A 24322-nucleotide genomic window follows, 5' to 3' on the forward strand; every position below is an offset into this window, starting at 1 on the left:
TGGCAATCTTGACATACAGGCATTGGTTGAGTGGGGTGTTGGGTACCATAAAATGCCCAAATGTGCCACAGCCCAAATTATTGTTACTTCAACCTGTGATATCTGGATATTAATGAATATGTGCGCTGTGCAGCACTTGACTGCGTAATGCCAATCTAAAGCTATACAATATCAGCACGTATCTCCGCTGCGTATATACGGACATATAGTGTTCCTGTGCACTGGGGTAAAGTGTACTCCGAAGTGTATCTACACCTAAAATCTGCAGTATCACCACCATGTCCCATATTTTGACTTGGAAAAAGCATTAACTGGAGCCATAAGTATAAATTGTAATGCAGTCCTAAGTATTAAATGGTGGTAGATGTGTGTGCGAACAACATGGATTACTGAAACTTCTCTGGTAAAGCGAATGGGTGAGGGAGGGACATGGTTGGCTGATACAATGCAGTTTAGCCTTGGAGAAACAATTAGCATTTTATTTAAATATCTTAATTAGCTAATTGCTCTTGTTTATAATTTAAAAAAAAAATTAATGGATCCCAGGAAAAACATTTCTCAAAAGGTGCCAAACAGTAGTGGCCACAGCTATGTACTCTGCGGCCTGGAGACAGTGAAGCTTCAACTGATGTAACCTTCTTATTGGAGGAAATATGCCAACTCCTGAAGAAGCCTTGCTAAGAGGCTTCCAACAAGCGATAGGACGCAAATTCTTTCATAACTTCATGACAGTTTTGTCCACTAGGTGGCACTGTTTTTTTTTTTAATATTAAAGTGTTTATCAAGTTTCTTGCCTATAGACTACTTGTTTCAATATTTTCAATAAACTTTATATGCTCTCTACATAGTCACGTAGGCATGTACATACGTAGCAGTTTTATGGATATGTCGTCAGTGCCAAAAATATATAACTAAGAGCGCATAGAGATTGCAATAAAAGTACATTAGACAACCGCTTTAAAAGTGTTTTCAAAGCTTACGGTATTATTGACCTATGCATTGGTGGGTGTCCAACATCCAACATCAGATGGGTGGGCGTCCGACATCCAGCACCACCACTATTCAGCTGTTTGCAACTTCGGTAGAAGCTGAATGTTAATTGGTGAACAGCGTTCCACAGGACAGCTGTGTATATTGTGTTGTAGCCATTCTCAGGTGTTATAGCACAGTTCAAGTACATACTGGAGGCGCTGTACTGCAGTCCCCAAAACAACCACTATACATTGAATGTAGCAGTGGTGTTTCAGTTACATAGTATATATCCAGCTGCAAACAGCTAATCAGTGGGGGTACTGGACCCCCAACTGATCTGATATTGCTGACCATTATTAGATCGTCATTAATATCATAAGCATGGAAAACCCCTTTAAGTTACGGCCAAAATAGCACAAAAAGTTGTCCTTTTTTTTCTTTAGAAAAATATAATAAACCACATTTATAAATATATTGTATTTTACATAACTAGTATTTCCCAAATGGGGAATATTTACATCTTAAGTGGGTAGGTTACACTATAGCAAAAAAGTGTAAAAATGACACTGAAAGTACTAAAGGACATGCAATTATGCTGTGACAAGTGGCGTCCTGCTGCTGTTATATGGTTATAATACTGGTTACTTCTAGCATCCAAGTTGCAGAAGATACAGCTGCAATACCTGGACCTACTGAACCCACCATAGAACACTTTAAAGGGATTTTGTCAGCAGGTTTTTGTTGTGTAATCTGAGAGCAGCATGATGTAAGGGCTGAGACCCTGTTTCCAGTCATGTGTCACTTATTAGGCTGTGTGTTGTTTCAATAAAATCAGTGTTTTATTAGCAGGAGATTAACACTATAGGACTAGTTGTGTCATGCCTCCTAGTACAACTGTTCTGTATAACCACGCCCCCACTACTGATTGGTAGCTTTCTGTGAACACTGTATATTGACAGAAAGCTGCCAATCAGTGCTGTGGGCGGGTTTATGCAGGGCTCAGTATTCTGAACACTACTTAATCTGCATAGATGAAAACAGTGACTACCAAAATTTACAGCAAGCAGACCAACAAGTGACACGTATTGCTGGAATCAGGGTCTCAGCCCCTACACTATGCAACTCAGATTACATAACAAAATCCTGGTGACAGATTCCCTTTAAGGATCTATGTTTGGTTCAGCTTATCCGGGAGGTCTAACAGGCCATGGTATGGACACTATAATGTGCCTATATTAAGTCAAAAATGTAACAAATATTAAAAAAAAAACAAAAAAAAAAAACAAGGCTGCAGGAACCGTAAATAGTCATGGCTATGTTTTCTAGTAATCTGTATAAGTTCCATTATGACACCCAACAATGGCAATTTTATTGGACCTACGAATGGCAGACCAAAGGTTATGTGCACAGTTGTTGCTTCTTTTGCAGTGTCCTATCATCACCAAATGATAATTTCAGGCGCAATGTATGAAAACTGAAATATTTACGACAGTTAACCCCCAAAAAAATCATCCCAATAATATTTTTCTTATGAAATACAATTTCATCGCTGAATCATAAAAAAAAGTTGAAAGGCTTGATCTTCAGCTGGCGTCTGAGGGTAAAATACCTGCAGTGCCAGCACTCATATTCTCTAAGAAAGGCTTTCATATTAAACATTTATTAATTCAATCTCACAAAAGTCCCAATAACTATTTGCCATATTTTCCAAAGGCCCCCTTTTCACTGGATTCTTAAATATCAAAGGCGAAGTGCATTAGGAAATATACCACACACATGGGCATTTCTGGTGCATTTTGTTAGCTACTAAGTGAATCAGGGGGCTAATGCTCAATATGTCCCACAAATGGGGATTCGGATACTGGGATATCAGTGGGCATAGTCAAGGTTTTAAGTCTTGAGAAGTTAAATGGTATTCTGGACCAAGCATAACGTAGGCTCTGTCCGATCTTCAAGATGCTTCCAAGTGCACTTAGTAGTCTTTAAAGTTGCATAAATTTTAATGTTTCCGAAATTCAGGTTTAATGACTAAAACAAAGACTGTGGTCTCAATATGGATAGCATTTGATAGTCAAATCTCTTCCACAGGCAGTAAGGCAGCAGTAACACAGTAATGCCTAGGGTTGAAAAAAGGCAACAAGCTAAGCCTAGTTTCAAAGGACCCGTTTCATTCCTGACATGTAAAACACGGGCTGTTCTAGATCTCCACGTCCAGCCTTGAAGGACACAACCCGCTTTGGTTGAATCAAGGATCATCCTGATGTTAACACACAACCTCAGGCTGAATTTCCTTCAGAGCTGTAAATTGGTTCCTCACACCTTGTAGGTCAGTCTCTATGATTTCCAGGCATGGACAATGAACAGTGTAGGAGGCTAAAAGCACAATTTCTTCTGAAGCTTCAGGTATCTCCAGTTCACTTTCATTCTGCTCAAAACTTATGGCCTTCAAAGGCTCTGGCTCTTGGTGTGAAGATAGCCATGAATGTTTAAGACACTGGTCAGCTCGAGCCCGCTTCCTGTTGAACAGAGGGTTGAGATAGGTTTACTTCTACTTAGAAATTTATGGGTGAGTTACAACAGATGAAACCACCTTTATCTAGACATGAGTAGGGTAAGGGTATGTTCACACGTGGCATTTTTTTCTGAAAAAACGCTGCGTTTTACAGTACCATCAAAGTAAATGAGATTTCTAAAATCTCATTCACACACTGCATTTTATTCCTTGCCTTTTTTGAGCAGCTAGGCGTTTTTAGAAATCCGCAGCATGTCAATTCTTTCAGTGTTTTTGCAGTATTTTTCATTTATTCAAATGAATGGAAAAAAATACAAATAAAAATGCGGAAAAATGCATGAAAAACACACATATTTTAAGCAGAGTTTTCCCAGCCAACAGTTTTTTTTTTTGTATTAAAAACTCTGCAGCAAAAAAATGCTGCATGTGAACTTAACCTAAGAGAAGATGCAAAAATTTACTTTACAATGCATCATAATCTCTGGACAACAAGATAGTAAGAAGGTATGATCCTCAGTTCTGGATCTTGAGGCTGAAAGCTGATGGCGAGACGAGACCACAACTCATCTGGTAGCCATCTCTGTGTATGATCACCTTTAGCTGGTAAATACAGCCAGCTTAAAACATTCCCTCAAAATCAAAAACTTTGAAAATGTTTCAACTTCTGATATGCCCGACATGACCAAATAACCATATTCAAATTTTTTTTAGCCACAGTAAGTTTTTTTTCTATCAATTTCACATCCTTCTACCCAGTCAGGTAGTAAAAATCCTTACCTGGGGTTTTTAATAAGAAGAGACTTGATGAAGTTGATAGCATCATCCGAGATCCCCTCAAACTCTTCCTGTGGGTATTGTACGGCCACTTGTGAAATATTCAAGAATGTCTCCTGCTTGGTGTCTCCCAGGAACGGAGATATTCCGGTAAGCATGACGTATGTAAGGACTCCAATACTCCTGTGACATAACACATAAGAAATGAAATCTTACAATCTCTTAAGATTCAAGCACCTCTAGTGATAATAGGTATGTGGGGTAATAGTAACCAGGTGCATTAATGATAATGGAAGTCACAACAGGGGACTAAGTGTTCGTCCAGTTATCTACATTTATAAACTCACCACATATCTGTTGCTGTGCTGATTGGTTCATAACTCAACACCTCAGGAGCTAAAATCAAGAAGAAATCCAATTAACATGTTCTTCAGAACAGGAGTCAAATTTTACATTTACTATATTATCTAATATATTATAACATACATTGTGTTTCATTTTTACACACATATTCCACAATGAACATCCAAGCCTCTTGCTAAATTTAACCTGTAATCTTTAAAACTCTCCTGAAATCTCGGTTCCAGTAAATATATGAATTCTTTATAAAAGCCATTTCTGTGGCATCTTTTCCCAAATCTTTGCGCTCCTCTGGTACTTCTAAAAATTTATGAAGCAATTGATAACTGAGAGTCACGTGTGACATGCAGAAGTAGTGATGTTGCTTTCAAAGCATTCAGCAACTATTAGAAGTAACACAAGCACATGAGACAGGAAGTGTTGTGCTCCAAAAGCATCCAGCAACTAGAGGGGTTAACACAGTCACAGGAGACAGGGAGGATTTTAGCAGAGCCCCAAGGGGATTGTGGGGAAGTTGTTTACTGTCTGGCTGGAGCCGAAGAGAAAGGTGGTGTGTGTGATCTGTATCTTACAGAAGGTCCCCTGCAAGTGAAAAGGATTCAAGTCAAGGATGAAGCTAAGCACAGGTCAGGTAGAGTTCCTGAACTAGCAGTGCAGAGTATTCTCAAGCAGAAAGCTAAGGACTGGAAGAAATGGTGTCACAGGGATCATCTCCGTCAGCAAACCCTTCCCCCCTCCTCTATCTCACTGTGCTGTAAAGAATGCTGTGTTCATTAATATGCCTTTGCATTAGAACTGTGTTGTCCTGTACTACTGGAAAGACTGTGAACTGCTGTGCTGCTAAGGAAACTGTACTGTTTGTCACTGGAGCTTGTTGCTCATAAGACTTAACTTGCACTGGCCGTGTGGCTTCTTAATAAATGCTACTGTTCTACAGTTTATGAGGATCGGTAGGTAGGATCCTGCTGTGATTAAAAACGCCACGGGCTGATGGGTGGAGTGCTCGGTCAGAGGGCCTATGTATAAACATCAAAGGACTGATTTTAATTACAGCAGGATTCTACCCATATAAATGTAGGATTTAGCCTAGGAGAAAAATCACATTAGGATAGATTCCCAGCAATGAAGGTCATCTTGGCATGGCAGCTGGGCATGCATGAATTGGCCAAATTATGTTCTAAGTATCTTAGTTTTTTCCTATTTTCTATAGCAGTAATGCAAATCAAATTTCATATATTTCATGTTTACATGCTATAAGACTACAGAGTGCATCTTTATTTGTTAGATATCTATTTGGGTAAATAGTTATATTCACCATGAAATAAGAATCCTCATCCTCTTTTCTTAGAACTCAGTTTCGTGCTGTCCCTCTGTTATTCCTCCTAATAAATTTTGAATAAATTGACAAATGGGTGTTCCTGCACAGTGTGACACGTTCCAATTGGTGTTGTCAGTGTCAGACTGTCATGAGACACGCCCCTTTAACAAGTAGCAACACCCAATTGTCAATATATTCATAAATATTCAGCAGGAATAATAGAAGAATGGCACAATGAGTTCTAGGAAAAGATGCTCCAGATTGGTTATTTCATGAGTCTCATCCGATTTCTGGAGGAAAATTGTGCAGGCTGACACTTTTTTCACACACAATTTCGGTCAGTGAAAGAAAAAACCTTTATCTGCACTGCCTCGTTAAACAACATTGGTCTGAGTGCGATCTGTTTTTTTAACGGGTAGCACTCGGTCCCAAACTACAATCGTGTGCACGAGTCCTAACTCGCACAACAGAAACCTGGATCTTGATACACATCTGCTCACAATTCTTAAAGAGATTTTCCACTACTTTAACATTGATGGCCTATCTGCAGGATAGGTCATCAATGTCTGATCGGTGGGGGTGCGAAACCTGGCACCTCCGATGATCAGCTGTTTACGGTGTTGGCAGCAGGAACTGCACAGCTCCGTCAACAATATAGTGGCTGATACCAGGTACTGCACATCTGCCCCCTATTGATTTGATTAGGGGAGGTGCAGTGCCTAGCCGAGGCCACGATACAGTAGACAGAGCTGCGCTGTACAGCTCTGTAACTAGGCAGTTCCAGCTGCCGCTGACACCGAGAACAGCTGATCAGCGGGGATGCCGGGTCTCGCACCCCCACCGATCAGACATTGATGACCAATCCTAAGAATAGGCCATCAATGTTTAAGTAGTGCACAACCTCTTTAATAATGCCAGTTGATGTGCAGTCATTGCTCGAATGATCTATATGCATGCTTATTAGTTCATCTAACATCATTCTGACTTACCTACATACTCAGGGGTCCCAAGTATCTCTCGCACCTCTTTAATGTTGTCTACCTGCCGGGACAGACCAAAGTCTACAATACGGATGTCTCCCAGTGGTTCACTGCTGGTAAGCAAAATATTTTGTGGCTGTGAAGAGGAAAACAAGATTAGCAAGAATGCAACTTTGCACAGTGTAATGTAGGCAATGACATTCAGTGCTATACTAAATAAAAATAGTAATAAAAAGGGAAATCCAGTCAGACAATCTTCTTATCTGTCATAGATACATATGCAAAGATCACATTGGAGAAGTCTGTAATCTCGGGCCACCAAAAAGGTCTTAATACAGTAAATATAACCAAGCAATCATATCAGTGTGAGTCTGCTGAGAACATTGTGTCAGAATTACAGTATAGAGACGTTTCATTCTCAAAATCAGTGGTGGTCCGAGATTACAGACTTCCCCAATGTGATCTTCTCACATGTATCTGACATATCAGAAGATCGTTTTGACTTAATTTCCCCTTTAAACCATAATGTAGCGCCCTCTAATCACAATTCATGTTCCTGAATGCTGTCTTGTCAAGTCCTTGTAAGGCCACTGACATTCACAGTCATTCTCATATATGAGGCTGCTGAGATTGGGTCAGGAGATCAGTGGTCCATTGTGGTCCGTACTTGGACCGTGAATGTTGGATGTGGAAAACAAGCTTAAACTGTAGATTATGTTTACATTAGATTATATCCATAGTATCTTTACCTTTAAGTCAAGATGGACGACATTATTTCTGTGTAGGTACAGTACACCCTGCAGGATCTGACGGATGAGCCGCACGACATCCTTCTCTGTGAAAGCTTCATCTTGGTCGGCCACACATTGATTAAAGATTTCACCTCCTGCCGCACTAGAAGAGGAATATTATTCAGAGAATTAGAATTTATTATAGATCAAGATACTATAAGATTGTGGTCACATGTGTCCACGTGCAAAGTTCCAACCACATGGTGACTACTTCCACCTTGACATATATAAGGCAATAACTAAAAACAGGTCATCACGAAGATGTTCAATGTGACAATGGGGTATTTCCACTTTGACACCTCTCCTTTTGACACATCGATCACTGGATCTGATGCTGAGGCTGCATGTTTACTGGGATGTCAGGGGCATTTTTCTGGCAACATCCTTCCATAAGTCAAAGAAAAAAAAAGAGCATTGTTGCTTTATTGCTGCTCCGCCATATGAAGAAAGCAGCATTTTTTTTATCACCCAATCCCAAAAATGCATCAAAGTATTAAAAAACACCCAATAAACTTCTTAAAAATCGTAAAAAAAGATAAAATCTGTCATTCATCAGGAACCAATCCTCATATATTGAAGTTCTGATACTAAACCCTTCCATAGGAAACTGGTCAATTGGACACGACTTTACGTGGAACCTTCACAAGAAGCATTACACAGATGAACAATGAAGCTCCCCTATCAGTAAGGTATATGCTGCGCAATGCGGTAATTCATATTTTTTTGGACACGCTAGTAGTCAATTACTGCTCCTGAAATCATACAGCCTCGGGCTATGAAAACATTTTGTTCACCTTCCTAAATGACAGTATAAGCATGTTATCTTTGTTGGAGTACAGAACAATCTGTATCTATGTGATTCTGAACCAACACAAATATACAAGACAGATCTTGTCACCGGATTTTGCTATGGGCTGTCATAAGTGATGAGTAAGTCTGAGAAGTTTACAGCTAGCAGCATAATATTCTGCCAAATGTTATATTATTAGGGTATGTTCCTATCTATGAGCCTCCATGGAAGACTACAAACAATCCAGGTGTGGACTGATCCTGCAGAGGACAGGTGGACGGGAGTGTGACTGCGGCGACAGACTGCATAAGGTTTATTTGCAGCCATAGAGACACATAAGTCCACATAGAAACTACTGTAAATACACAAAACATTTTTTCAATTAAAGGGTTATTCCTATTTTAGTGATGAAATATTATTAGGACATGCAAAAAAAGGAGGAGAGCCTCGTACAAAAGATTGGTTGCACTTCCTATATTTAAACAATGTAACAAATAACTAGAAAAGGCAAATAAAAGCATTTAAAAATGTGCACTTTGCGCCAAAACTTGTTTCCTAGGCCAAAAATTGGACTGGGATACAACCCCTATCCCCGGCATGATAACCAATATAACAATGTAAATGTGGTGGACATCTGAGATAAGTATAAATGGACACTACCCCTGAAGTGATTTAGTATTCAGTAAAGAAGAAAGGTGCAATGAACATGTACTGATAACAAATAATGCAGTATCAAAAAATATATAAAAGTAAGCATTAACTATGTGCAATAAAGTACCATGTGCAGAGTCACACAGGTAAATTAGCTCATAGAAAAAGCATCATATGGGAATGAGGACCCCACGTGTATCACCACAGGAGATGGCTTCCTCAGGAGGCACTTTGCTGCACATACAGTGGGGAAAATAAGTATTTGATACACTGCTGATTTTGCAAGTTTTCCCACCTACAAAGGATTGAGAGGTCTGTATTTTTTATCGCAGCTACACTTCAACTGGAAAAATCCAGAAAATCACATTGTATGATTTTTACATAATTAATTTGCATTTTATTCCATGAAATAAGTATTGGATACAATAGGAAAACAGAACTTAATATTTGGTACAGAAACCTTTGTTTGCAATTACAGAGGTCAAACGTTTCCTGTAGTTCTTGACCAAGTTTGCACACACTGCAGCAGGGATTTTGGCTCACTCCTCCATACAGATCTTCTCCAGATCTTTCAAGTTTTGGGGCTGTCGCTGGGTAACATTGAATTTCAGCTCCCTCCAAAGATTTTCTATTGGGTTCAGGTCTGGAGACTGGCTAGGCCACTCCAGCACCTTGAAATGCTTCTTACGGACCCACTCCTTAGTTGCCCTGGCTGTGTGTTTCATGTCATTGTCATGCTGGAAGACCCAGCCATGACCTATCTTCAATGCTCTTACTGAGGGAAGGAGGTTGTTGGCCAAAATCTTGCAATACATGACTCCATCCATCCTCCCTTCATTACTGTGCAGTCGTCCTGTCCCCTTTGCAGAAAAGCAACCCCAAAGTATGATGTTTCCCCTACCATTCTTCATGGTTGGGATGGTGTTCTTGGAATCGTACTCATCCTTCTTCTTCCTCCAAACAAGGTGAGTGGAGTTGATACCAAAAAGTTCTATTTTGATCTCATCTGACCACATGACCTTCTCCCATGCCTCCTCTGAATCATCCAGATGGTTATTGGTGAACTTCAAACAAGCCTGGACATGCGCTGGCGTGAGCAGGGGGACCTTGCTTGCCCTGCAGGATTTTTATCCATGACGACGCAGTGTGTTACTAACAGTAATGTTTGAGACTGTGATCCTAGCTCTCTTCAGGTCATTGACCAGGTCCTACCGTGTAGTTCTGGGCTGATTCTTGATCTTTCTCAGAATCATCCTTACCCCACGAGGCGAGATTTTGCATGGAGCCCCAGACCGAGGAAGATTGACAGTCGTCTTGAGTTTCTTCCATTTTCTAATAATTGCACCAACAGTTGTTGCCTTCTAACCAAGGTGCTTGCCCATTGTCCTGTAGTCCATACCAGCCTTGTGCAGGTCTACAATTTTGTCCCTGGTGTCCATACATAGTTCTTTGGTCTTGGCCATGATGGAGAGGTTGGAGTGTGACTGATTGAGTGTGTGGACAGGTGTCTTTTATACAGGTAACAAGTTCAAACAGGTGCAATTAATACAGGTAATGAGTGGAGAGTAGGAGGGCTTCTTAAATAAAAACTAACAGGTTTGTGAGAGCCAGAATTCTTGCTGGTTGGTAGGTGATCAAATACTTATTTCATGCAATAAAATGCAACTTAATTATTTAAAAATCATACAGTGTGATTTTCTGTTTTTTATTTTTAGATTCTGTCTCTCACAGGTGAAGAGTACCTATCATAAAAACTATAGACCTCTACATTCTTTGTAGGTGGGAAAACTTGCAAAATCGGCAGTGTATCAAATATTGTTTTCCCCACTGTAGTTATTGTTATGATGGTGGAAGTGCACATTACTTTTCTAAATTGCAAAATGGCAGCCGTCTCCTAATTCATCACAATGGACATCTCTGCAGTTTTCTATAGCTCCTCCATAGAATATAGGCTATGACAATTAGTATGGACAAGTGATTCCTCCAGGTAACTGCTGTTGTGATCAATTTGCAAAGTTACAGCTCAACCAGAGGTTTCCAAGCTCAGTCACAATGTCAAACAGAGGGCTGTTCACGGAGCCAGATTATAGATGCTAACTAAATGCAATATAGCCAGAGGAAAACTACTTAACATGCCTGGGTCACCATGGAAAATGTAAATCACCGCTTGAGGAAAGGTGCTGCAAATATTAGCTCACTATATCCTTCAAAGCCTGTAAACTGTCAGGTCTAAGCCTTTGTAGTCTTCTTTTTTTGTCTCATACATTGTTTTGGTAAGGAAGAGTTCCAGGCCTGATGTGTATTCCCTACACTGGTAACAGATTCATAAATCCCTTTCTTGTCACCCATCTTCTGTATCTTTCCTGAGAATATGTTACAGATGTGTTCTGATTATAGATGTATTGAGTCTATATGGGACCGTACACATGAATGTCGGCCGAACCAATCGATCTTGATAGAACTAGTTGAGCATTTAATGTGCATGGGGTGTCTAATTTCTCACCCAGTTGCGATGTGGGAATGCTGGATTGGTTTTCAACAAGCCCAATCCTTTTGTTCTTATGGGAGATATCTCCCCATTGAGAATACAATTATGCTTGGCTAAGCCAAGAGCGCGCATGTATCAGGGCAGTCAGGAGGAATAGCTGCCACTGCTATCTAAGGGTATGGCCATTGTTACCCTAAATTACATTTTTGCTTCTTTTCATCTTTCTTTTAGCAATTAAATGTCTCCTGTCACTCAATTTCCTGAAATCTGTAAACCAGATTGTGCTCCCAAGTGGAGACAAAGACCATTGGGAATGGTTACTTCACCATTGATGCAAATGGGGACACGGACCTCTGTTCAAACCGTGGAATATGTAGTATCCTGCAGATGAGAAAAGAGCGGGAAGAGCCTGCTCGCTGTTTTACTATGAAATGACACATTTTTCATAAAAATGCAGAAAATCATAGTAAAACTCCATGTAGTTCTTGCCATAAAGTTGAATTCTCGGCAGTGCGGCGTAAAGTGCTATAAGCAGAATAAACCAGGCTTAAGAGGCTGTTCGTTGTTCAGTCCAAAAAGATGCAAATATTCAGCTTGCATCTTTGTTCAGGATAGTCCTGGCACCTCATTAGAAACCGGACACACTGCATGATCTCCTTGTTGGCCAGCCGACCCTTAATTTGGGATTCCTGGTAAAATGTAGACATGCTGCTGACTTCTAAAACTATAAAAACATATTTGACATAAAAGTAAAATCCTCCAAAAGGACAAGAGCTGAATAGGTTAATCTCCTCCCTGGCTGCGATAAGATGCCTTTATGAGAATTTATTGTCTCAGCGCATTCCATGTCCAGAGGCCTGCAAGTCCCATTTACTGTCTACACGAGCGGCTAATGAGATCTCAAGCACAAGGCCAACTGACAAAGAAATAATTAAAATCATTATTTCCTCACCATCCTCTCATCTCCAGCTGCTGGGTATACGTCATGGAAAAAAATGATCAAATAATAAGCCAGAAATACAGTGTGAAGATAATCTGCCGTAGAATGTACACAGCACCTGGCCCTCCATTTACCACATTAAGTCAACTGTGCACGAAACACTAAAAGTCCATTCTGTGGGTTATAGGAGGAATGTCATAATCCTATTTACCTCTCAGAAAAGTCTGGCTTTTTGTTTCCTGTTGGTGTCCTTTTCCACACTGCTGTATCTTTATTAAAGATCATTTCCCCTACAAATAATAGGGCAGCATGGTGGCTCAGTGGTTAGAACTGAGCACAAGGACAACATCAGCCAGGGGTTTATATGTTCTCCCTGGGTTTCCTCCCACACTTCAAAGACATACTGATAAGGAATTTAGATTATGAGCCTCAATAGGGACATTAATGATAATGTATGTAAAGCGCTGGGGAAATTAATAGCACTATATAAATACGTAAAATAAATAAAAGCAAAAAAAATCACCGACAAATAGAAGTCCAGTTGTTTCTGTTAATGCACCCCTGCAAGAACATGGCTATCATTCGAATGTTCATTCATCCAACAGCAATCCCCGATACAGAGGAGCGCTCCTGTGTCCTCTATTAGAGCTGCTGACAAACTCCTCTGGCTGCAGCTTATCTCCCAGAGAACTAAACGATCCGCCATTGGAAATCCAACAGGCCGGATCCTTCTTTCCTCCAATATCATCTGTCAGGGGAGAGTTGGAAGGCCTCCATAAACATAAGACTGTTGGCTGATTCAGCTGATATCGGTGGATTTGGCCATATTTAGTCTAATGTGTACGGTTCTCAGAAAAAAATAATTTTCATATATTTTTTGTGACACATGGGTGATGACTAGAGATGAGAAAACCCGAACTTAAAAGTTTGGGGTTTGTACCGGGCAGTCAGTGCTAAACGCTGAACATGGACTTCTCCCAGAAGTTTGTTGCAATAGAATAAATTTCGGATATGGTACCAGAACTCAAACTTTCAAGTTCGGGGTTTGTACTGGACAGTTAGTGTCCAGTGTTAAATGCCGAACATGGACTTCCCCCAGAAGTTTGTTGCAATGGAATAAAGTTCAGGTTGGGTACCAGAACCCAAACTTTCAAGGGTTCACTCATCCCTAGTGATGAATGATGATGACCAAAAAGGCCTCCATGACACCTATGCGGGGCGGTAGTCACTTAAACTTCCCTGGTCTCTATTTAATCGTCACTCATATTCCCAAAAATTTAAGAAGAACGAAGAATATTTTCAACAATTTGGCAGAAGACAAAACGATTGCAAAGGGCGGTCTGCTTTAAATGACCATTTACCAAATACCCTTTTAGGATGTTTAGAAGAAAGGAAAAATGATTCAGTTATTTGCTATATATCGAGAAACTGGCATATCCGTCTACAGATTCAATAGCCACGTCCTCCAATAAGGAAACCTTTACTTAAATATCTGAGTATTAATTCCCTTCCTAATAGTTTACTTATCATTTAAGCACATTGATGGCATCCCATCGTATTAATAAGGAATCCATCTTGATTAAGACGCACCAATGTACCAAATATAACATGCGGAAAATGTAGCATTTACCGTATATTCCGGCGTATAAGACGACCTGGTGTATAAGACGACCCCCCTACTTTCCTGTTAAAATATAGAGTTTAGGATATATTCACCGTATAAGACTACCCCTTTTCCAACGCATACCAAACACCGGTAAAAATTAAAAAAAAACAGATTTGAATTTAACATGGTCCTTTTTTTAATTTAAATTCTTATGACATGCAGGTATATAGCAGGAAAACTGTCACTCATAAACATATTAAAATAGGGGGGACCCCACGTCATTTTTTGGGGGGGTCCCCCATTCTAATAGCTAGTAAAGGCTAGGTATTCAGCTGGGGGCTGATATTAGTAGCCTGGGAAGCTCCGTGGGTATTACCCCCTTCCCAGACTTCAAACATCTGCCCCAGCCGTCTGCTTAACCTCCGCTAGAGACTATAATGATGGTGGATCCCACGCCAATTTTCTTTTTAAAAAATCCTTTATTTTAACACTAAATGACAATTGAGGGGTTAATAAAGATGCAGTCCCTAAATTATTATTAATTTTGTAATTAATTTTTCCCAAAAATGTTGACGTGGGCTTCGCCATATTTTTGTGTCCAGCCAGGTACAGCAGGCAGGAACGGGCTGCCCCCAACCACCAGCTGCCTATTTGTACCTGGCCGGACACAACAATATAGGGAAGCCCTTTTTTTTTTAAATTATTTCATGAAATAATTAAAAAAAAAAAGACGTGGGGCTTCGCCCTATTTTTGTGTCCAGCCAGGTACAACTAGGCAGCTGGGGGCTGGAATCTGCAGCGCAGGGAGGCCCAAGCTTTCTGGCCCCCCCCCGCTGCAAATTGCAGTCCGCAGCCACCCCGGAAAATGGCGCGTTCATAGAAGCGCCATCTTCTGGCGCTGTACCCAACTCATCCAGGGCCCTGGTGCGGTGGCTCACTGGGTAATAAAGGGGTTAAGGCCAGCTTGGCATTATCAGCTGGCCCTAAGCCCGAAATTCATGGGGTCACGCCAATATTAGACATGACCGCCATGAATTTCTAGTAAAGTAATTAAAAAAAACACAAACACCCAGAATAAAGTCCTTTAATTGAAATAAAGACACAATTTTTTAATGTTCTAAATTAAACCATACTTACCATCACGCCCATTCCAGCTGAAGCCAACGATCTCCTGCAATAAAAGTAAAATAATAAAGCAACCTCATCCTTACCTCTCCATGGTTCCCAGGACCGGTCCAGCTCTGCTACATTCACATGACAGGCTGCACCGCAGCAGAACGCTGCCGTTCAGCTTGCCATGCGGCAGACACTGAGAAGCGCAGGCATGCTTGTGCTCCTCAGTGTCTGACTGTGACGGCATCCAGATGAGCCGAGATCATGTCCAATGAACTCGGCTCACCTCATGCACGTCACTCACAGCGTGGGAAAATTCTCCTGCTCCCCGCATGAGCAGTAGAAGTTTCCCACGCTGTCAGTGACGGACGTCCAGGAGGTGAGCTGAGTTCATTGTCGGCTCATCTGGATGCCGTCACAGCCAGACACTGCAGAGCGCAAGCATGCCTGCGCTTCTCAGTGTCTGCGGGATGACAGGCTGGATGGCGGCGTTCTGCTGCGGTCCAGCCTGTCATCTCGATGTAGCAGAGCTGGAGCTGTCCTGGGAACCATGGAAAGGTAAGGATGAGGTTGCTTTATTATTTTACTTTTATTGCAGGAGATCGTTGGCTTCAGCTGGAATGGGCGTGATGGTAAGTATGGTTTAATTTAGAACAATAAAGAATTGTGTGTTTATTTCAATTAAAGGACTTTATTCTGGGTGTTTGTGTTTTTTTTAACTTTTACTATGGGGTTAGTAATGGGGGTGTCTTATAGACGCCTCTCCATTACTAACCTGGGCTTGATGTCAGCTGGCATTATAAGCTGACATCAACCCCAGCCCTATTACCCCCTGCCACCGCACCAGGGCAGCGTGGAAGAGCGAGGCTAAGTGCCAGAATTGGCGCATCCTATGGATGCGCCATTTCTGGGGCGGCTGACGGTTGGTGTTTCTAGCCTGGGAGGGGGCCAATATTCATGGCTCCCTTCCTGGGCTATTAATATCAGCCCCCAGCTGTCTGCCTAGCCTTTGCTAGCTATTAAATTAGGGGGGACCCCACGTCATTTTTTGGGGGGGGGTCCCCCATTTTAATAGCTAGTAAAGGCTAAGTATTCAGCTGGGGGCTGATATTAGTAGCCTGGGAAGCTCCGTGGGTATTACCCCCTTCCCAGGCTTCAAACATCTGCCCCAGCTGTCTGCTTAACCTCCGCTAGAGACTAAAATTAAGGGGAACCCCACGCCAATTTTTTTTTAAATAAATCCGTTATTTTAACACTAGATGACAAGTACAGTAACCAGCACTGTCACTGTACTTCTTATATATGTGACTGACATGTTTCTATCTATCTAATCTATGTGTGATGCTCTATCTTTCTGTTATAAATTGTCGGGTACAGATGCTGAATTGCCGGACGGCTTTTTTAAAGAGACGGTGCATGAAATCACTAATATTTGTTTTAATAAATCCTTTACACTAAATGACAAGTACAGTAAGCAACACTATCACTGTACTTCATATATATGTGACTGACATGTTTCTATCTATCTAATCTATGTGTGATGCTCTATTCTTTCTATTCTAAATTGTCGGGTGCCGGCTTATGCCGCTGCTGAATTGCCGGCTTTTCATATATTGTCACAGAAGCGATGCGAACTTCCCTGCTCCGGACACAGCGCAGCGCTTCTGTGACAAGTGAAAGCTGTCGGCACAGAAGCCCTGCGCTGTGTCCGGAGCTGGGAATACGCAGCGATGTGTCAGTTTCAGCACAGAAGCGCTGACTGTCTGGACCTACCGCCGCCGTATTTTAACTCCCTCCACCTTATATTAACTCCGACATGGCAGGGATACGGCCACGGCAGCTTATTAACACCCCCAGAGTATCCCCGCATGTCAATTTCTGAAAGTTCAAAAGCATTACCGGCGTATAAGACGACCCCAGACTAGACAGAAGATTTTTCAGTCTTCAAAAGTCGTCTTATACGCCGGAATATACGGTATATTGTTGACCTTAGAAAAGGTTTTTTTAACTCCTGTCCATGAAGGCTTTTTTATATCTCAATGGTAGCCATACACATTAGATAGAAGTAAGTTAATCAGCGGGTGACCGATCCTTACGTAGAAGCAGCCATACACATAACAGCCTATATTGGCAGTTACAAGCGATATACTTTTAATGACATTGGATGAATATCATTCTGAGAACGTTCTTTCAGGAAAGATCTTTTGTGGACAAGTGACTTATTGGACAAAAATTTTAAAGGGAACCTGTAATGTAAAAAAATGCTACTAACTTGCACATAATAGTGTTCTGAACCTGCACTTAGAGCCCCGCTGGCGGGAGGAAATTAACTTTATTCTCCCGGCAACGTTCGGGTTTCAGTCACGGGGGCAGCGCCAGCGCGGATTCAGTCACCGTTCTGTGTATAGAGAGCAGCGCCTGTAGCTGCGCCCGATGCATTGACTGACAGCTGACCCTAATGCTGAGCTGCTGTTAGTCAGTTCTGGGGGCGCAGCTACAGCCGCTGCTCTCTATACACAGTGGGGTGACTGAACCCCGGTGACTTAAACCTGAACGCTACTGGAGGGGAAGAAAGTTTCCTCCCGGCAGCGGGGCTCTAAGTGTGGGTGCCGGGCAGGTTCACAACACTATTAACATGCAGATTAACCCCATATCTGCAGATTAATAGCGTTTTTCCTGTGACAGATTCCCTTTAAACAAGACTGATTTCTTTCCTCATGCTGATAGTCAGTCACCAGTCAAATGAATCATTTTAGTAGAAATGGTTGGTATGTTCAGTTTTAGACAGATGTAAAGGCCTACGTTGTTTATTGGAGGCTGATATGCCTTATGACAGACTGGTTGCTATGGATCGGCCAGGGCACATATGCTTAGCAACCTGTCTCCACTTGACATAAGGCAGAAAAGGCCAGGAGCTTTGGCAGTGCTTTACATATGATTTTTCTCTTTTTCTTACCGGCTTATCTATCAGATCTTTTTAGACAATTTATGTAAATCTTTTTGGCTTTACACAATTGAAGAAGAAATGGTGTCAGGAGAGGTGATATTTTCTGCAGAATTAAACCTCGCATTTAATAGGTGCAACCACAACTTTTTCGCAGACACTTTCAGAAGCTCCATATAAGGTTATACACTTCAGCCTTAAAGGGCTTTATAGACATTACCGTCTGTGAATTGGGCAGGAAGTGGTCACCTTGGTTCAGCTGACACAGACACGAACATGTGCTTCTCAGAAAGATGCTGCACAGTGTTAGAGCAATGTGGTAAGAATTTCCTCTGAGTTTGTGGATTTCCATCATTACAGTTTCGAGGCACTTCACCTACACCAGTTCTTAGCATAGCGTGGAGCGCGTTTCTTATCAATGCAAGGTGGACTTCAAGAAATTTGTGTGACCCTAAACCCCCTGTGACAGCTCCAGACATCAGTCCCAGGTGACGTCACTACTTACTATTCCATGACGAGGATTATTTCACTGTTGGTCTCAAAGACTTCATGTAGGTCCACCACATGGGGTGAGAATCGAGCCAATTCTAGAATGGCGATCTCATTGATGATGTCACTGCGGCAATCTTCACCTTTTCGTCGTTTCCTCAGACACTTTGCAGCGTATTTCTTGCCGGTCGATAATTCCACACATTTCTTGACCACTGCAAACTTCCCCCTAAGACAGAAGAACAGAAACGGTTTACAATTCATTTTAGCCATTTGCAACAAAAATAATAGCATTTGGACATAATCCTAGATTTATGAAATTCTCAGTAGTAATGGAAGACCCAACTGGGATATAGGGCTAGATATGCCAGAGCCTTTACAGCCACCCCTTCTCAATAGTGAAATAGTGCCAGAGGTTGCCAAACTTGTATGCCAAAGTCACTGGTTGTGGAGATACATTGTTTTAAAGGGAATCTGTCATCAGGTATTTGCCACCTAATCTATGAGCAGCATAGTATAGGGGCAAAGGCCTTGTCACGTACTGGACTGCTTGCTGAAGTTTTGATAAAATCACTGATTTATCTGCTTCAGATCTAGCAGTTATCTGAATGATGAGCCCTGTATAACCTCGCCCAGCTTTCTGTGTACTCTGTGCATAGGCAGAAAGTTGCCAATCAGTGGTGGGGGGCAGGGTTATACAGAGCTCAGAATTCAGAGAACTGGTAGATCTGCAACAGATAAAACAGTGTTTTTATCAAAACTACAGAAAGCATCCATGTAAGTGATATATCACTGGAATAGGGGTCTCTACCTCTACATCATGCTGCTTTCAGATGGGGCAGCAAACACCTGGTGACAAGTTTAAGTATAACTAAGGCTGTACATCTAATGTGATTGGTAAACGGGCCCATGAATAATGAGCCCAATCCTATGAGGCACCATCCCGTTTCCTATTAGGAAGAAGAAAACTATTCAGGACCCCCCTGTCAAGATGAACTGTATTGTAAGTATATAAAGGGTGGTACAGGCACAAAGGTCTAATTATATGAGTGGGCAGTGAAGCAAACAGAAGGCTCTCATGTCCTGTATGGCAAAACCCTGTACCCCTCTCTCCTCTCTGTGTACGCCAATGATCATATATGTATTGTCCAGCACCGTGGACTCAATTATAGTGTCAGTAAGCAAATATCATAAGCCATAATAATTAGAACCATTGTTTCCCAGCATGCTTCATTCTCATTATCTTATTCTAGTTATATGAGTACAATACATGAATGCTGAAAACCATTATACAACTTTCTCATGATCAGAGAGGAAACCAGATTGTCTTCAGTGAAGCGTGAACATCCCACGCATGCTACATACATCTGCTAATTGTGACTACTTTGCATTTCTCGATAAACAGGAAACTTAAGATTAAAGGTATTATAGAACTTTTAAAGTATTCATGATATAGCAACAAGAGCTCTGTGTAGACTTCACTGCCTCCTACCAACTATCTACAGGAGCTGTGAGAATACAGGGTTATATAAACAGCAATTATTATTATTGTTATTATTATTATAGCACCATTTATTCCATGGCGCTTTACATGCGAAAAAGGGGTATACATGATAAAAAGGATACAGTAGGTCAGGGCAGAGCTGGTCATGCAGAGGTATAGTAGAACGGTGGTTACTGCAAGTTGTACCCTTGTCGAAAGAGGTGGGTCTTCAGGTTCCTTTTGAAGGTTTCCACGGTAGGCGAGAGTCTGATATGTTGGGGTAGAGAGTTCCAGAGAAGGGGGGATGTAAGGGAGAAATCTTGTATGTGATTTTGAGAAGAGGAGATAAGAGGGGAGTAGAGAAGGAGATCTTGTGAGTATCGGAGGTTGCATGCAAGTAAGTATCGGGAGACTAGGTCACAGATATATGGAGGAGACAGGTTGTGGATGGCTTTGTATGCCATGATTAGGGTTTTGAACTGGAGTCTCTGTGTAATGGGGAGCCAGTGAAGGGATTGACAAACGGGAGAGGCCGGGGAATAGCGGGGGGACAAGTGGATTAGTCGGGTAGTAGAGTTTAGCAGAGATTGGAGGGGCGCGAGAGTGTTAGAAGGAAGGCCACAGAGCAGGAGGTTGCAGTAGTAGAGGCGCGAGATGATGAGGGCATGCAATAGTGTACAAATACATGGTAGTCTGTATTCTGCACTGCAGGTTATTACGGGCATCAATAGAGTTTATCTGGTAACTGGTTGTCACACAGTATTATCACACATACAGTTATATGAAAAAGTTTGGGCACCCCTATTAATCTTAAGCTTAATGTGTTATAAAAATTGGTGTTTTTGCAAAAGCTATTTCAGTTTGATCTATGTAATAACTGTTCGACACAGTAATGTTTCTGCCTTGAAATGAGGTTTATTGTACTAACAGAAAATGTGCAATCTGCATTCAAACAAAATTTGACAGGTGCATAAGTATGGGCAACTCACCAGAAAAGTGACATTAATATTTAGTAGATCCTCCTTTTGCAAAAATAACAGCCTCTAGTCGCTTCCTGTAGCTTTTAATGAGTTCCTGTATCCTGGATGAAGGTATTTTTGACCATTCCTCTTTACAAAACAATTCCAGTTCAGTTAAGTTTGATGGTCGCCGAGCATGGACAGCCCTCTTCAAATGATCCCACAGATGGTCAATGATATTCAGGTCTGGGACTGGGATGGCCATTCCAGAACATTGTAATTGTTCCGCTGCATGAATGCCTGAGTAGATTTGGAGCGGTGTTTTGGATCATTGTCTTGCTGAAAGATCCATCCCCTGCGTAACTTCAACTTTATCACTGATTCTTGAACATTATTGTCAAGAATCTGCTGATACTGAGTGGAATCCATGCGTCCCTCAACTTTAACAAGATTCCCGGTGCTGGCATTGGCCACACAGCCCCAAAGCATGATGGAACCTCCACCAAATTTTACTGTGGGTAGCAAGCGTTTTTCTAGGAATGCTGTGTTTTTTTTCCACCTTGCATAACGCCTTTTTGTATGACCAAACAACTCAATCTTGGTTTCATCAGTCCACAGGACCTTCTTCCAAAAATAAATTGGCTTCTCCAAATGTGCTTTTGCATTCCTCAGCCGACTCTGTTTGTGGCGTGCTTGCAGAAACGGCTTCTTTCGCATCACTCTCCCATACAGCTTCTCCTTGTGCAAAGTGCGTTGACCGATGCACAGTGACACCATCTGCAGCAAGTTGATGCTGCAGCTCTCTGGAGGTGGTCTGAGGATTGTCCTTGACTGATCTCACCATTCTTCTTCTCTGCCTTTCTGATGTTTTTCTTGGCCTGCCACTTCTGGTCTTAACAAGAACTGTCCCTGTGTTCTTCCATTTCCTTACTATGTTCCTCACAGTGGAAACTGACAGGTTAAATCTCTGAGACAGCTTTTTGTATCCTTCCCCTTGTAGCGCTGGCGTCCCTGCCCTCTGCTAGGCAGGGACGCTGCTCCCCTCACCGCTCTGCTCCGTGCCCGGCGTCCTCTCCCCGCTCTGCTGTCAGCGCGCGCTCCTTCCCGGCGTCCTCCTCCCGCTCTGCTCTCAGCGCGCGCTCCTTCCCGGCCCCTGTGCTTAGGGCGCGCGCGCTCCCCTCCTCTTAAAGGGGCCGCGCGCGCCGTCCTAAGGAGTCCCCGGCCAATGGCCGGAGGACTTCATCATATATAAGGCACCTCCTCCAAAATGGAGGTGCCCGAGCAATGTTGTTTGCACCTGTGTCTCACCTGTGCTTCAGCCCTCAGGTCCCGTTGCCAGTTACCTGCCAGTTACCTGCCAGTTTCCTGCCAGTTTCCTGCTAGTTACCTGCCTGATTCCTGCCTGAATACTTGTTACCTGCCTGCCTGCCTGAGGTCCGACGGTCTGCCTTACAACTCCGGTCAGTCTGTCTAAGGACCAACTTGTCCGCTCACCTGGGAGCGCACATCAGCTACCTGCCTGCTTGCCTGAGGTCCGACGGTCTGCCTTACAACTCCGGTCAGTCTGTCTATGGACCAGCTTGCCCGCTCACCTGGGAGCGCTTCTCCGCTACCTGCCTGCTTGCCAGCCCGGAGGCTCCGTTGTCACGTGCTGTGACCACCAGCTATCTCAGAGACTCTTGCCCGCTCACCTGGGAGCGCTTCTCCGTTACCTACCTGCCTGCCAGCCCGGAGGTTCCGCCGTCACGTGCCGTGACCACCTGCTATTCCAGAGACTCTCGCTTGCTCACCTGGGAGCACACATCTACCATCTGCCTGCTAGCCTACCCGGAAGTTCCGCCATCACAGGTCGTACCTACCCCTTACCCAGAGACTGCCCTGATCACTTGCCGTAACTCCCTTTCCGTTCACCCAGAGACTGCCACCCGCTCCCTTACAAGGGCCGCCCCCTTGTATAGTAGCTCAGAGGTTCCGCCTCCCGGACCCGTTACAGTTTGCTCAGGCCATGGAACCCGGTGGCACCCAAGCTCCCTCGCTCTTGGACCTCTGTCTTGAACTGTCCCGTCAGAGGTCCCAACAGGAGGCCATCCTGGGTCACCTGCGGAATGTTAATACTCGCCTGAACACTCTGTCTGATCCACCAACAACCTCCGCCAGTGCCATATCTTGCAATCCGGCAGCTCCGCTGCCCACTAATACTATGATATCCTACCCCGGACCCCGGCTCTCTGCACCTCCTCGCTTCGGAGGCGACCCCGTCCAGGCTCGGGGCTTCATAAATCAGTGCACCCTGCACTTTGAACTTTTGTCCCATCAGTTTAATTCCGACCGGGCCAAAATTGCCTTTATCATGTCCCATCTCACCGGGGAGGCCCTGGCCTGGCTAAATCCTCTATGGGAGAGAGGAGACCCCCTGGTGTCCAACTTGCCTGCTTTTCTCTCGGATTTCCGGAAAGTCTTCGACGAACCCGGACGGAAGACCTCATCCGCATCCCCTCTGCTACGCCTCCGTCAGGAGGGTCTCACCGTGGGCCAATATGCCATACGGTTCCGCACCCTTGCCTCGGAGCTGGCTTGGGATAACGACGCTCTGGTATCCGTCTTCTGGGAGGGTCTGTCCGGTTGTATTAAAGATGAACTTGCTGGTCGGGACATTCCTACCTCTCTCTATGATCTAATAACCCTTGCCACCCGGATTGACCTACGGTTCCAGGAGCGTGCCAAAGAGGTCACCCGTGAGAGAAGGATTCCACGTTTAGCTCCTACTTTCCAGAAACCCGTCATTCCCTCCATCTCTCCCCAGGTACACTCTCCTGAGCCTATGCAGGTCGACCAGACCAAGATGGTCAAAACCCGTCAGGACTCACGCCGTGCCGAGGGGAGCTGCTTCTACTGTGGCAGTAAGGAGCACCGGATCCGTGCCTGCCCGGAGAGGTCGGGAAACGCCTGTGTCTAGGTTCGCTCAGAGAGGTCCACCTAGACAAGAATAAATCCTCTCCATCCCTGCTGTTGTCAGTTTCGATCATCTACGGGGAGAACCGTTATTTCGAACTAGCCCAACTTGACTCTGGAGCAGCCGGGAACCTTATTTCACAGTCCCTGGTTGAGAAATACCGCATCCCCACCAAACCTCTGGCTGTACCCTTGTCTGT

General features: G+C 43.1%; 1 protein-coding gene across 1 annotated transcript in view; it reads right to left on the reverse strand.

Annotated features, from left to right (window-relative positions):
- Window positions 1–981: 981 nt before the first annotated feature.
- LOC141272649 (serine/threonine-protein kinase 17A-like) overlaps window positions 982–24322 on the reverse strand; it is a 70668-nt gene continuing 47327 nt past the window's right edge. The window contains exons 2-7 of the mRNA XM_073683575.1: window positions 18745–18957; window positions 7666–7810; window positions 6926–7052; window positions 4606–4654; window positions 4262–4441; window positions 982–3488 (exon numbers count right to left, since the gene is read on the reverse strand). Of these exons, the coding sequence (XP_073539676.1) occupies window positions 3236–3488; window positions 4262–4441; window positions 4606–4654; window positions 6926–7052; window positions 7666–7810; window positions 18745–18957 (967 nt within the window). The 3' untranslated portion in view covers window positions 982–3235. The remainder of the gene's footprint in view (window positions 3489–4261; window positions 4442–4605; window positions 4655–6925; window positions 7053–7665; window positions 7811–18744; window positions 18958–24322) is intronic.

Source organism: Phyllobates terribilis, unplaced genomic scaffold (assembly GCF_046119375.1).
Source record: "Phyllobates terribilis strain yellow unplaced genomic scaffold, ASM4611937v1 Scaffold_5__5_contigs__length_657084704, whole genome shotgun sequence".
Classification (NCBI taxonomy): Eukaryota; Metazoa; Chordata; class Amphibia; order Anura; family Dendrobatidae; genus Phyllobates; species Phyllobates terribilis.